The sequence below is a fragment of the Homarus americanus genome, unplaced genomic scaffold (assembly GCF_018991925.1).
Source record: "Homarus americanus isolate GMGI-L3 unplaced genomic scaffold, GMGI_Hamer_2.0 scaffold4060, whole genome shotgun sequence".
NCBI classification, from domain to species: domain Eukaryota; kingdom Metazoa; phylum Arthropoda; class Malacostraca; order Decapoda; family Nephropidae; genus Homarus; species Homarus americanus.
In genome coordinates this window covers 10535820-10551785 of record NW_024746161.1, presented here as the reverse complement: position 1 = coordinate 10551785, position 15966 = coordinate 10535820, and the positions used below count along the sequence as shown (strand labels likewise).

Below are 15966 nucleotides of genomic sequence, written 5' to 3'. Positions count from 1 at the left end.
TCGTCCTTGGTCAAACTATTTGATAATAATTTTAAGATTGGTAATAACGAATCTTTATTTCTGGTTATACTCTCCCCTCGCTGGTTATACTCTTCCCTCGCTGGTTATACTCTCCCCTCGCTGGTTATAGTCTCCCCTCGCTGGTTATACTCTCCCCTCGCTGGTTATACTCTCCCCTCGCTGGTTATACTCTCCCCTCGCTGGTTATACTCTTCCCTCGCTGGTTATAGTCTCCCCTCGCTGGTTATAGTCTCCCCTCGCTGGTTATACTCTCCCCTCGCTGGTTATACTCTCCCCTCGCTGGTTATAGTCTCCCCTCGCTGGTTATAGTCTTCCCTCGCTGGTTATAGTCTCCTCTCGCTTTTTATAAATCATCAACGGTTAAGATGATACAATTGGTGTTGTGGTGATACGGTACTTCACTTGGTGTTAGGAATTACAGTACATTGCTTAGTTTAAATATCCCGAGTCTCCATTCTAGCACCATTGGGACAAAAGAGATCCATCCATTTAAAAAGAATTAAGAGCCTGTATATATTGCACAGTTTTTAATTCACATCTGATACACAAAAGCTCCAGGAAGGTTTTCAAAGTTATATTGTAAAAAAAAAAAAATCATATTAGTATCTTGATCACGGGGAATATATATATATGTATACAGTATACTGCATACACATACCAGAAGCACAAAATATGAATCTAATAATCTATGAAGGTCCACCACCAAGGGATGCTGCTTGAGCCATTTTCCTGAAGGAGTCTAATCTCCTGTAGAAGTCAGTAGCGAGCAACAGTAGTCACCCAGCTCGTGTACAAGGTAGGGGTCAAGACAGTTTACCCCGCCATCACCTTTACAGTCATTATTCACCCTCGCCAAGCCCTGTGGAACAAGAACCGAGTTATTTCCTGAACATTAACTCTTCGCAGCTGAGTCTTTTGCCCCCACGGCTGACTGTCTGACTAATGGTTAAACATTTTTATTAACTTCTGTTGACAAGTTATGACGATTTATTAGTCAATTGTTTCATACACAGTACATACAAACATCATCTTGAGGAATGACTACCCAAGGCATTATGAATCAGTATAAATGGTTTTTGTTTATTCCATCTGTACAAAAATGTAAAACAATACAAAGCCAAACAATGACGTAATACGCTTCTTCTTAACTAACTGCAAACTTGTTACCACGTCCCAGGTATCCTTGTTTTGGTTAATGTCTTCCAATATTATGTTTTCACAGTATATAATTACAGTACTTCAAAACATCCTGTGAACATCGTATACATGACATTGTTCAGATCTTGTACAGTTATCACGACTTCCTCTAATGATTCTAAGTGCTGTGCTGTATAAGCAACGGAAAGATTTTAAGAGTAATTTGACTGTCGTTTAATTGGAACTATGTCTCTTCCTTATTTAAAGTAATATAACCTTTTGACTGTGGACCTGAGACATTAAATATTGAATGTTAGGTTTAGCAGTTTACATAATAACTGGTCAAGTTATGTTAAACAGCGACACGCACTAGACCTGGCAATTTAACACTTGTTGTTACTGTAACAATTACTATTCTCTTTATTATCATTAACCGCCGACAAATTGACAAGTATATTTTTGTAGGTTAATAGACTTCATCTTACAAAATCTACTGCGATTATTATTTATCAATGTCACCTTTTATTTTATTTATATTCAGTATTACTTTAAGTATTAATAAAAATGCCACCATGTTTCATATTTAAAAACGAGTCCAGAGTACATATCTCACATCTCGGAACTGCTAGTGAAGAATATGCAGCCTAATGAAGTTTGTCGAAGGATAATACCAAGCTAAAGGTTTTGACCCCTAGTTTGATGGTAAATAAATTCTCAAGAATTTAACTTTACCCAGGCAACCCATATGATCAAATCATAGGATTTCGTTGAAACAGAATAATGCGGGATAAATGGTGTAAGTGTGGATTATGCAAAGTACTAGCCGGGATAGATAAATAACTCACCGTTTATTGGAGGTTGTAATGCTTACGGCAGATTTCATATTTGTAACCAAAATCTCCGCTTAGAGCACCTGGGCATCCGTTCCTGCCGAGTTTGTGTAGCAAGACGTAATCAGTGCAGGTCACAAGGTTGTCCCCGTTGCAGTCCTGCATGAATACTTTTTGAGTACAATACAGCACATAGTTCAGAAATATTTGTGGCATAGTTTTGTAGATTGGGGGCTGCCCCGAGGGGGCGAGTTTAAAGTAAACCCCCTTGCATTAGTTATCCAACACAAATATTAATAACTTGCACTTATCCGAGGGGCAGAACAAGAAAACGGTTACCACATAATTTTGACAGTGCAGCTCAGGCAACTTGGTAGATATACGATTAATACTGTACAGTAGCTATGCACTTAATTCAAGATTTAGCCAGTCATAAAATGGCGCTGAAAGTTATAGAACCATAAACACGCATATATATTAACACTCAGTGAAAACAATTGTATAATCTAACCTGCTTTAGGTATAATTTGGGTATCCAATACAAATCAATTTCAGTTAAGTTGTAGCAATAGAAACAATATGTCATGGAGCAGAGCAGAGAAACTTGTTGACATATGGACTAAAATGTACACAATAAAACTTGATCTACTACAGCAGTGACTTACCTTCCCATATCTCGCCATGTAGCCGAGGATAGTTTGAACTGCGCATTGCGGGTTTCTGACGCAAGAATCATATACTGAAAAAAGTACATAGTTGTAATGAGTAAAATATAAAGTTTGTACACACACACACACACACCAGCTCCTCAGAGGCCGGGCGAGTGGGAGGAATACTGAAGACGTTGGCACAGGAACCTCTTTGCTGTGGTCGTTTTCATTAGCCTGCATGGAGCCAAATTGCTTAACAAAAATTACCTTTCGTTTGCCCTTGGAACTACGAGGGATTTAAATCCTCTGTAGTTATCAGACTTAACGTTTACTCTACGGGCCATCCATATATGGCACACCTTTAAGACAATTGTCTCAACAGGTATATTTCTTTTTATTCACCTTCTGATCGTGATGAATAATGTCAACACTGGACAAAAGATAGATTAAAGACTTTTCGTGATAACATAAATGAAAACATTTTGAGACAATACAAATATTGCAGTGTGCCCTTGCCTGTTGAGAAAACTTTCAGCATAATAAAGGTAAATCAATAATTAAAAAAAAAAAAAAAAAAAAATTACATATATATATATATATATATATATATATATATATATATATATATATATATATATATATATATATATATATATATATATATATATATATATATATATATATATATATATATATATATATATATATATATATATATATATATATATCTTGATAAAATCACACGGGAAAAGGGAAACAACGGAGCACCTGTGTGATTTTATCAAGATTTATCTTATCCACGTTTTCATTGTGGATCTACATGAAATATATATATATATATATATATATATATATATATATATATATATATATATATATATATATATATATATATATATATATGCAAGTAAATCACTGTAGGTGAGCGTGTTAGGACAGGCCAGGAATCCAATGCTCTATTTGTTCATTTGAGGGACAACAAGCATTGCATTGACTGGGATAATGCCTCCTCAATATTACCTTGTAATTCAATTGATAGTAGGAACATCATAGAATCTAGTCTCATTAAACATACCGAATCATTCAACATGAATTTGAGTAATGGCATGTACAAACTGGAAAATTTTGTAATTAAGAAGATTTGTAACCAGGTGAGAAGGTTGGGTCACCTTACCCTCTGACCTGACTACCGACCGTTGCCGTGCTATTTAAAGATTAGTATGGTCATTACCTAATACCTGACCATTGTGGACCTGGTCTCACCCTCCTCTGTATATATATACACCTTGTTTTGTACTCCTCTTTAGTCTGTACTCACCCCTGAAAATGTGAATTACACGAAAGCGCTTGGGAACTTCGTGTTTTCTTCTTTCCTTGTGGTTATCAGCATATATATATATATATATATATATACACATATATATATATATATATATATATATATATATATATATATATATATATATATATATATATATATATATATATATATATATATATATATATATATATATATATATATATATATATTAATGTAACATAATTTTGTTAATTCAGCAACGACATTACGGACACAATACTGAAACAAATATAATTACAGGGAATACATATTTTTTAGAAAAATGTATTAGAGTTAGTAGGTACTGACCGCCTTGTCCTGCAGGGATTTGATCGTAGGGGAGTGTTAAATTGCCAGCTTCTGACCAGTAAGCCCAGGAGATGAGGTAAGGTCCGCAGTGAACACCATCAGGGCAGGCGGTATTACTATTACAGCCAGTTGAAGCCTGACATATGCATTCCAAACAATTAGCGTCTTGACCTGTTGACACAATAAAGGGAAGTTAAGTTTTAGAAGATAAGGATATTTTGAGTTTGAGAAGTTAGTGGTCATTTCAACAGAATTGTAATAATGATTGGTAAAACAGTATACATTAAAGACACTCTTCCAAGCATCTCTCTCTCTCTATACACTGAGGGTCACCCTACATTCTACAAAGTTGCCAACTTATTAAATATATTTACCATTTATGAAGATTACAGCCGTTAAAAAGTTCCTAAAAGGTTTCACATATTTAGTTAATTGCTTCTTTCTGACTTTATATTCACCATAATATAGAGAAAATTTCCAATTACTTCAGAAAGAGACACAGGTATAATGTATAATTTACTTGACTTCTCTCTAACTTTGTGCTTATTGATGAGACATTGTCATTGATACTCCACATCTCAAATAGCAGTTGACTTAGAATTTGGTTAAAATATACAAGATGTATCTAAATTGGATTCATGTCACTTTAAATTCAGCTTCACACACACTGCATAATTTTTTTTGTCTTACCAGGAAGAATTAAGAGTTTACAAGACTGCAATGAAAATAATAATACTAATAAATGTAAACCATAAATGACTCACTTCCTGATCGACCAAGTTCACAAATCAGGTTAGGTTATGTTAAGTAGGGTCCGGTAACTCGAAAAAAAAGGGGCACTGATATTTGGGGACAACTCATGGCACCAGTGATAGCAGCTCCCGAGTGTAGTCTGATTTACCGAGTACCAGAGTAGAAGGTCGTACCCTACCTCACATAACTGTATCAAGGTTAATTGGATAAGATGTGATATTTACCAAGAATTGTTTCGCCCAATATTGAACCATATTATTTTAAATCGTCATCAAAAGTTTGTCTAAAGAAGTGATTATGCAGGCGACTCCATTGAGTATCAAGGAGAGAAGAATAAGTACGATATGTTGACAATGGATCAAGAGGTTTAGGTGAACTTCCCTCATTTTACGGTACCGAAGGGCTGAGGACTTACTGCAGTTCTCTCTCTCTCTAGTTAAAGCTCAGTGAATCAGGCTTTAATGCCATTACTGTAAAACCGAGATACATGTATGGCAAATCGTTCTGTTTCCACCACATTAAATTCAATAATAATAAAAAAAAATCTCAATAGCATTATAAACCGAGTTAAATATGTGGCAAAACTCTAACTCACACACACACACAAACTTACTATGAACTATGGCGACCATGATCGCGGCCACCACACCAACAAGTGCCGTCTTCATTCTGCCTGTTTTCTATTCCCTTTAGAACTATCTTTCAACTGTGGTTAGCTTCGGCCGTTGACAGAGATACGGTGTAAACCGGTCGTTCTCGTAGCTGACAGAGGTTTGAGTCTTAAGTAAGTCGGCCTGGGAGGACAAACAGAAGTCTGGAGACTCGGAGATCAGGCGACTGGATTCGACGGCTGTGAAGACCTGAATAGCCACGGTGAAGGTTGGGGGGGTATACTTAACTGAGGCGCTTGCTCCCTCTAGAAAAGTTCACCGGGTTTCGTGTTTTCCCATTTTGTCACTGAACTTCATCGTTAATAGCGTTAATGATTTATTACTAATACAGACACAATAACACACAACGCTCGTTACTTCATGTTCTTCCTACAGGGACTCTATATACCATTTGTACTTTTTCTACGTGTTTTATTAGCATTTTCCTGTGTATTTGGAAACGTAACCTTTGTGGCAAAAAAAAAAAACCTGATTGGCAAGAAGTGCAGGTAAGGGAAGTGCCCCGTCACGCCTTAAAGTTCTTGGAACAATTTACACTTATTATTTTCTAGAATATCCAATGTCTTTGTCGAAAGTGTCAACATCACCTCTTCATATCGTCCGTAAGCTTTACTCTCGCTAACATTAACATCAAGATCGAATTTCTTCACCGTCTATTTGCGACTAAATCTCCTAGGAGCTAGAAAAAAAAAAGAAGAGTAATGGGTTAAAATCGGAAACACTGTGAAGGTTCGATGTACTGAACCAAGTGGAAATCCCACGCAGAGAAACCCTCCAGCTTGACGTCGAAAAATATATTCTGTAAGGTTTAATAGACCTTAATACAGTACAAGTTATTACATCTTTTAAGCTATATTTTTGGTGAGATACTGTATATAAACACGCTCACCAGTGTCTCATGACAAGTAGCAGAATATAGCCTTGGAAAATTTCATAAATACTGAATAATAAATATATCCATCTAGACACGCCTCCTTTAGCCCCAGAATCGTATATTACACAATAACAATCTGTCACTGGACCGGCCCACAACCTCGTATAAATACTAACTTTATATTGGGATAATCCAGTGACTCATCTTTATACGTAACACCTGCACATTAGCCCCCTCCCCTACCCCCCCGTTGATTAAACACCCTATCGCTACCTGGAGAAGTTAAATTACGTTATGTTTGGTTTGGTTAGCGATAACGTGTTTAATTAACAGGTGCACTAAGATGGGTTAATTAATTTTTAGGTGACCCGCATTTTTTTCTTAATATATGCTAGTCGTTGTCTAGTGTGGAAAATGACCAATATACTGAACGTGCTTCGGCGGTTGGAACACGAAAAAAAAAACAAGGAAGTTTCTTTTTTCATCAAATTTAGTTCAAGTTTAAAGAAAAGACAATGGAAGAATCAACTGAAGGTACGGCATCCCGGTCAATTTCACAAGATGATTAAACACATTAGCTCTCCCTGGGGGATTGGGATATGTATATGTTATGTTACGTTGTGCTATGTTATGTTAAGTTATCATATGTTATATTAGGTTAAGTTAGGTTAGGTTAGGTTAGATTACAGTAGTTAATGTTCAAGTGGTATAAACTTGGGTGTCTAATTTTCAGATGATTCCAATATTTTACATAATTTGTTTCTGGAATATATATATATATATATATATATATATATATATATATATATATATATATATATATATATATATATATATATATATATATATATATATATATATATTGTATAATGACCGATTAATGAATATTTGTGAAAATTATTTTTGGGGGGGAACTTCGGATTAGCCATTGAACACCATCATAATGCATAATTATAAATGAATAGCTTTATACAAAACCTAACCTAACCTAATTTAGGTAAAATTTGGCTAAGTTACGATGGTAAACTACGTTTAAAATGAGACCCCAAAATATATCGCATGCAAATTAATTTCCATTACTGTGTGACAATAATAAGAGAAGTTATCCCTATTTGGGAAATTGTCAATTACTTTTAAGTCCTGATCTGCTATTTTCCTTATTTAGCGTGTGTATGTGTGTGTGTGTGTGTGTGTGTGTGTGTGTGTATGTGTGTGTGTGTGTTTTCAGGTCTTGTTAACCTTTAACATCTGACCATGGAAAGTGTGGATGTCGCTTGTGGAATTTTCAGTGAACTGGGAAATGTTGTCTAAAGGCTATCAGAATTGACTGATGAAATTGATAGTGTGTTTCAATTTAGATCCAAGTGTTGTAAGAAAGGGACCAGCAGCAACCTGAAGACGCACTTTTGTAACTTCTTCCCAGTAATATGTGGCAACACACTCTGGCTTGCCGCAAGTCTTTAACTGTGTTTCCTCACTCGCTGTGTTGCCTTCGGGATTAATTTCATCTTTGTCTCGCGTTCTCATATGATCATAATGTTTTGGATTTCTAGATGTAATCAAATGCTTCCAGCTGTTGCAAATAATGGAAGACGAGCGTGTAAAGTTTTTCCAGTCGCTTTCTTTTGTAAACATACGGAAATAGAGATTTTTTACAACTAGGGCATAAATGGAAACACAGAAAAGCGCGATAAGGTGACTGGAGAATTGAGAAGATTACCCCGTTATTCCGAGTTTGATAAAAATATTAACAGTAATATTTTCTTCATTCTTTCAAGCCTTTACACGCTATACAGTCACGGTGGCTGGGACGGAGACCAAACAGACATCCCTTCATATGCTTGTATTCATTCACTCTTACTGCCCTAACAGATATGTACCGTTATGATGTTCCCCTTCCGTAAAAAGGCCTTAAGTCATTTACCTGGTTCAATTCTATAGTCGTAAGCAAACCAGCCTCAACAATAAGCAGCATGTCGTGTTGTCCACCCCGAAAATATCATTCGGCGACCTTTGTTGTCCTTCACGTAGTCCACTTCTTGCCTGTCCATCCACTTAACACCATTGCATCCTTCCATTACGTTCTTGGACTTCCTCTTTCCCTTCTACCTCTTGTATATACTGGATTTAATGTGGTTAGGTTAAATATTCCAGTCCATAGTGCTCTACTGGTTCATATCCTTCATCCTTACACAATTTATTGACGCTATCCTGTACACAAGCCACTGACAAACTTCATAATATGATTCAGACTTAAATTTATCTACCATAACATATGTCCATTGTTTGTTGGGCTTTTTAGACTTTGCGTTCGGGCAAATAAAAACGAACAGAAATAATCCAGTTGGAAAGAAAGATCTTATGGACAGCACTGACAAGTCAATGTGTAGTTTTATTCAGAAATTATACCTTAGTACTTCTGTATTGTAATATATTATCTACAAGTAATTATCCAGATAAGCAAGAGACAAGACTGGGGCCAAGATAAATTACTGAGGTTAGGTTAGGTTACATTTCCAATTACCTCCATGGTAACATGTGTGTGTCACCTTAGGTATGAGGTTTCTGTGTTTTAATGAGAACGTAATATCTCTGTAAAACTCACACACATTCCAAGTCAAGCAATTCTCCAAGTAAGTTTCTCGTTGTTTTAGATGTTCGGTTACCAGGGTTATTGAACATCTAGTCGAATTGGTTGTTTCGTTCAATAAACAACTTTTGACACATGTAGCGGGGTACCAACACATACCTTCCTCTCTTCATTAATTAATTATCTTCCTGTTCAATAACGACAGAAATAGTAGACTGGATCGGATTGCAACCATCTCATCTTATTGCTTTACTGTCACGATTATATACAATAAATAAGAATAACTTCCACCATAAGATTCTAAAATGATATCGGACATAGACATATTGAATTACGTGAAGAGTAGACACCTCACTTTATTCCATCTGGTGATTAAAGATTAAACCTCCCCAGGTGGCATCAGGGTGTTTAAGCAAGTGATATAAACTGGGGTGCCTAATCTTCACATGATCCAAAATAATAAAATGATTTACTTCCCACGAGGAGAACAGGATGATAAAAGATTCCAAGGTAGAGTTGTGGTATTTTTATCTTTCCAAATTAACACCATAAATCATAATGTAAAATCACAGTGATAACCTCAGGTCTATACAACTCAAACAAAAGCTCTCAATACTTGTCTAATCTATGCAGTAATTACAATGTATTACAATGAATGAGTTCTTATATTAACTGCAGAGAAGTAGCACATGCATATACACACAGACTTACCTATATGAAAAGCACAAACAAGATTACCTATATATTTATTTATTCATTTAGATATTCAATAAAATGAGAGGCAAATTGGACATGAATATTATAAACTTTTTTTTTCCAGTCTTATATCGACGGCAAGTATTAGATATAGTTGTAACAATACCACTTGGTTGTGTGTTGTCATATTAGTTTGGCTCGTTGTTGTTGTTTTCGCCAGAAGGTCATTGTGTGTCAGGGTTATGGCAGCCGTAGGTGTGGTGTAATATTTATTCAGACGTTTCTTTAAGCATGGTTCATTTTCTGTGTTATGTTTTAGGTGCTTCAATAGTCAGGGTTATATTCTTCGCTAGGTGCTCACGTGTCAGCAGTGTTAGTCAGTTTTAAGTAATGGACGCTAACTATTCAGTATAATATATAACGTTAAATTCTTCAACTTGTGAACGGTAAAGGTTGTACAGAACTTCTCTATATCTTCAAATAACTTTAACTTACATTAGAAAAGGATAAAACATAATCATCAGTATTTTTTCTGCTTAACATCATTATTTTGCATAGAAATATATATATATATATATATATATATATATATATATATATATATATATATATATATATATATATATATATATTTTTTTTTTTTTTTTTGGCATCACAAGATTGTCAGATAATACTCCTACTTGATGCCGTATGTAAATGATACTTGGCAATGTTCCCAGGAGGATGTAAGCAAGTGAAGCCGAGAATAAATTGTTAGGTGAATGTTTTTCTTGTGATAAAGAGGAAGGGATGTCGGCAGGAACTACTTTCCAGCAAGTATAGAATCTCTTGTAGTCGTCATTCGCTTCAGCCAAGGCAGTTCACCACGTTATGGTGACCACGCTCACCACTCCTTGTTGGAGCTGTCCTGCGTCAGCCAGCTGTAACTATATCAGTCCTGAGTAACTCACTACATGATACACTTTTTTACTAGCTCCTATTGTGTTATTCTAGTCTGAGTCCTTGTATCAGAATAAAAAAATACATATTATATTTTTACTTTGCTGCTCCTTTTAGTTTGATGGTAACTGAATAGTTGACAATATATTGGTAAGTTTCATAAGCAATCCATATCATCATATTTGAGAGATTTCAGTGGAATACATAGTGTGTGATAGGCGTCAGAAGATGTTAGCGCAGAGCAGTACGGAGAAGAATAATACGGTCACCGTTTTATACAAGGTTAAAATTATGGCGGCAGTTCTCGTAGGCTGATACGAACTCTCCTTGCTGGAGGTGATTGCCGCATGCGTTCCTGCCCAGCTTGTGAATCTTGACGAAGTCAGTGCAACTCACAAAACCGTCCCCGTTGCAATCCTGTGTTATCAGTTTTAGTTTATGAGTAAAATGCGGTCTGTAATTATCCGAACATAATTATGTAATTTGAAGTTAATCAATGTATACAGATTTTTTTGGCAGTAACTTAGATCACTGACGACTAAATATAAAATTATCGACAGGATCTTACCTTAATGTAAATATAATCAATGAGAACTTAGTTACCAAGGATGAGTTTAATTAGGCCTATTATGTAATGTCAATTATTTCAGAAAACAAAATCATATAATGTGTTATTTATAGTCTAAGAACCACATGCATATCACAAAGACTTTTTTTTAACAAGTATATTAAATTTTGCCATTAAACCAATAAGACCTTTGTTTCTATCGATTTACTTACATTTGTGCTACAACTAAAGAATTTATTTTGAACACGGACAAAGGAAACTAGACTTACCTGATTCCCATACTTTGCCATGTAGGCCCGGACAATGTCAGCTGCGCAAGCGAGGTCTGCGGCACACGACTCAAAAGCTGAAAATAAAAGTACTGTATTCACTGATTGTATAAGAAAAAAAATTATTACTTGCGGTATATCGTACTTACCTATCTGAGAGAGAGAGAGAGAGAGAGAGAGAGAGAGAGAGAGAGAGAGAGAGAGAGAGAGAGAGAGAGAGCATATTATAACATAATTAAACAAGAATATATTTAAGAATGTCGATAGCGTAAAGAGGAGGTACTGGGAGAATGAACTACTCTACTGTATGTGATAAATATATTTCTTTAATCTATTTTTTTTAAATTGTAATTCCTGACCTAGTTAAACGCTTAAAGACCTAATTTGTTGAAGACCAGTAATACATTGTAGCATCAGCATCTGTGAACGGTTTTAGTGCGCCAATATCTGCTATCTTGTTCAATATGAAGAATGTCATCATATTATACACAGAACCATAAAGTAAACGGGCGAAAGATATCAAATGTATTATATTTTTATTAAATTTTGTTAATTTGGAAACGACGGGACTGTTAAAGATACAGACACACTTATAAAGATTTCAAATAATGATAACATAACAAAGATAAGGTTAACAAAGACTTACCACCTGGTGCGTCCGGGTTGTGAGCATGATTACTGAAGACGGGTTTCCCAGCGTCGATCCAGTAAGCTCTCGAGATGAGGAAAGGTCCGCAGTAGCCACGAGGGCAGCCACCGATATTTTGACAGCCAGTTGAAGCCTGACACAAGCAACCCAAGCAATTCTCATCCAGCGTACCTGTGAGGACAAACAATGTAAACAAAATATAAGCTGAGACAGGAACGATAATCGAGTAAAGTAATTGATGATAGGAAACTGAAACTAAACGGAAAGCTGCCAAACGTAACACAAAGAAGCTGGTAATATTGACCTTCATCTACCCAAGTATGTTGAAGACCTTGGCAGGGGTTTCCAGCGCCCTGATAAAATCGTGTTGTGTTGTAGTACTTCATCTACTTCACATCTCACACAGTACTTTAAGTCACAATACTTAAACTCTACTGTATTTATCATGTATACAAAAATTATTTAGTATGCAAATCACGAATCATGGTCTTGGACACAATCAACTACAACAATCGGAAAGCAAGCCCGTCTGAGTACACCACCAACGCATACAGGATGAGTTTCATAAAGGATCGCTTCTTATTGCGACTAAGATGATAACGTTAGATGTTTTGATCACAGACATATCACACCACCAGAAATAATATCATTAACCACGAAAATTTCACTATTAATAAATTCTATTGGTGAAAGCTACTAAACATTTTAAAAGAAAAAGGGAAATATTTAATAACAGACTTTCAAACTGTTGTTGTAATCTGTTTGTTCGCAAAATGCCCGAGATACTGACGAACAAAGATGAGACAATCGATCAATATTAACGGTACGCGGATGTGTGCTGGGCTGACTCCACCCAGCCTGACCTCTACTAACATCATTCTCAATGCTCACCCAGGGACGGTGAACGATGATTTCAGAACCAACTATTTAGAGCTATTACGTAACACCGAAGTTCCGGGTATGCAAATATGTATTAAGTTAATCTAAACCGATAAATCGACGGAAAATCGCATTCCTATATATTACAAATACGATACCGACGTAGATAATGATTTTATATATCTTCATTTCGTAAGGCAGGAGAATACGTAGACCTGTGTGGATTTGAGAGGACAGTAAGAGGCCAAAGTGAGACAGGAAAAGAATCATAATACATTGAACACCCAACTTCAACACACTGCTCAGGCTGACTATGCCATTATTATAATATTGCCCAAAAGTGTCTCTTAAAATTAGACCAAATTATGAGACGATTTTGTCATTTATGAAGCTATTGATGTTTATGGTACGGTTTTATGTAAACTACTATGAGGCTCCTTCCGTTACTTGTTTTTTTTACAGTATTGATGAATTCACCGTAATTAAACTTGTACTTAACATTACGATAAATATGGTACATGAAATAGATGTTCGATTTTCAGTCCACAGTATAAATATATATGTAACATTTAATTGATTTGCTTCTAATTTGATATTTATAGTTTCTGTACTCAAACTACACAATATATATCGATTTATATTTAGCTAAGCAACTATAAATAAAATATGTCCAGTAAATTGGGATCACCTGAAGAATAGCCCCACCTATCAGCTTATTTCACCTGTTGATTAAATCCTCTGAAGCAACATGGTGGTTTAGGTTAGGTTAGGACAAGACGTTTAATCATCATGTGAAATAAGTTGAACGTATTAATCTTCATATTCTCCAAATTTGCTCGAATTTCAACCGTAATAATTATTAGACTATCTATAACCAGTAGACTTCAACCTAGTAAAAATAAAAACAATATTTATCTCCACGTAAATGAATGTGTAGTGACAGAACCACGCGAGGCAAGAACCGACAGTTTGTGAGAAGGGAACGAAAATAACAGCAAAAACATTAACAGGATACATAATAGTCACTTCCTGGTCCAATAAGCTCAAGAGAGAGAGAGAGAGAGAGAGAGAGAGAGAGAGAGAGAGAGAGAGATTCCCAAACAACAGAGCAACAATAATAAACTAATATTTTTGTTTTGTTTTCACTCACTTAACAGGATGTGAAAAGCAACACCAAATTAATTTGAAAATAAGTTCAAAAAGAGTCTTTACACAATTGTTATTAATTCAAGAAGAAAACACAGAAGTGAAATTAGGAAAACAATAGTTGATAAACGATACAATGAACACGAATAAATTTAACTTTACTGTATATGGTTAGTGTGACAATACAAAGGTGTGTTAAATAATGACATCTGTAGTAGAGTCCTGTACTGTAGTAGTAACTAGACGAACTTAGCAGAATAAAACCCAGAGATAAATATATTTAATTTTATGTTAGACGGTGATGGAAGATAACCAAAAGTGAAAGAAGTTTGTCACAAGGATGGATGTTAGTTAAAATAAAGTTTCATATCATTATATTGTAGATGCTATATTTTACGCGGTAATACTTATTTCATCAGATGTCGTCACATTCTTAGGTAATTGTTTCCGTTCATCCAGACGCAGGGCTGCACCTTGACCTACCATGGTGAAAAAAACCACCAACATAATTACTGGTTATTTGTGGTTGGTGCAAGTATCTGTGGTAACACCGGGTTGTTCTTGTGCTTGCTTGTCAATATACGAAGCTTAAAGAATACTACATCACAAGTTTATGTATTCCAGTTCACTTGTTTAACTTGACTGTTGAGGACCTTACCACATGAACAGTACAGTACTGTATATGGTATTTTCCTAAGATTAACGTTTATCATTTATACTGTTTGTATTATAATTAAAGTGCTGTTTCTCATTGTATTGTACAGTAGTAATTGTACAGGAGACTCCACCGAGGAAGCCATCAACCCATTACGAGGTAAGATACAACGCGACCGTGAAGGGCTCAAGGTTTTGGTTAGGTTCTCTCTTCCTAAGTAACGCAAACTGGATGGCTGTAAGCTCACTGCAGTCTTTCGCTCTGCCTCTCTCTCTCATTTCAAGTTCAAAGGTTAATATCAGGATTTAAAAGTGTCTTCATAATATTCACATTAGTACACGCTAAAAAATTTCTTACGTGTGTAACTTACCATAAGCCAGAGTGACCATGAAGGCAGCACTCAGGCCAAACAGTGCCGTCTTTAACAGCGACATTTTACCCGATGCGGAGTCTCTTCGTCTCCCACTGCCTTAACGATGTCTCAACCTGGGATTTCTTCAGAAGCCCCAGAAGGATGAGTGTGAAGTTCGTCGGCCTAGGACAACAGACAGACAACAGAAGGCTCGGAAGGCTCGGTGATCTGACTCCTGGACCCAGCAGCAGTGAGCACCTGACTGGAGAGGATAATCAAGGGCGGTGTACAAAACTTAAGAGCCGCGGTCTTAGTCTGCCGAAAATATTTCATAGTGTTTCGCATTTTCCATTTCATCAGTGCTCTAGGTAAAGGTGTTAAGTAAATCGGTTTATTTCCTTATATGTAGTGTTAATTTAGTGCTAATTAGGAGTGAAATGTAATCACATATTGTCCTTGCTCTCTCAACAAGGTATTTAGATGCTCTTTATATAGTTATTAAAGGTTTTACGACCTACAGTACGTCCTTCATCAAAAGTTAAATATCTGTTTGCCAACTTGTTCCTTGTGGCAACCAAGAACTAACTGATCGTCGAGGAGTGTGCAGGTAGGGGACGTGCCCCGTCACGCCCTGTGTTC

At 35.9% G+C, this 15966-nt stretch overlaps 1 protein-coding gene across 1 annotated transcript; it reads right to left on the bottom strand.

The window, feature by feature from the left end:
* Positions 1–533: 533 nt before the first annotated feature.
* LOC121878990 lies at positions 534–15593 on the bottom strand. The gene is made up of 9 exons (XM_042385441.1): positions 15346–15593; positions 12293–12466; positions 11647–11723; positions 11089–11226; positions 5653–5719; positions 4287–4457; positions 2654–2727; positions 2004–2147; positions 534–880 (listed from the first exon to the last, which is right to left on the bottom strand). Exons 1-8 carry the CDS (start codon positions 15407–15409, stop codon positions 2007–2009), a joined length of 906 nt encoding a protein of 301 aa, XP_042241375.1. The 5' UTR covers positions 15410–15593; the 3' UTR covers positions 534–880; positions 2004–2006.
* Positions 15594–15966: the final 373 nt, after the last annotated feature.

Coding starts and splice junctions, on each gene's coding strand:
- LOC121878990 (XM_042385441.1), bottom strand. CDS start 15,409: ATGTCGCTGTTAAAGACGGCACTGTTTGGCCTGAGTGCTGCCTTCATG. Junction 5,720..11,088: donor GCCGCCATAATTTTAACCTT/GTATAAAACGGT, acceptor TAAAGGGAATAG/AAAACAGGCAGAATGAAGAC. Junction 2,148..2,653: donor ACATGGCGAGATATGGGAAG/GTAAGTCACTGC, acceptor GTATTCATGCAG/GACTGCAACGGGGACAACCT.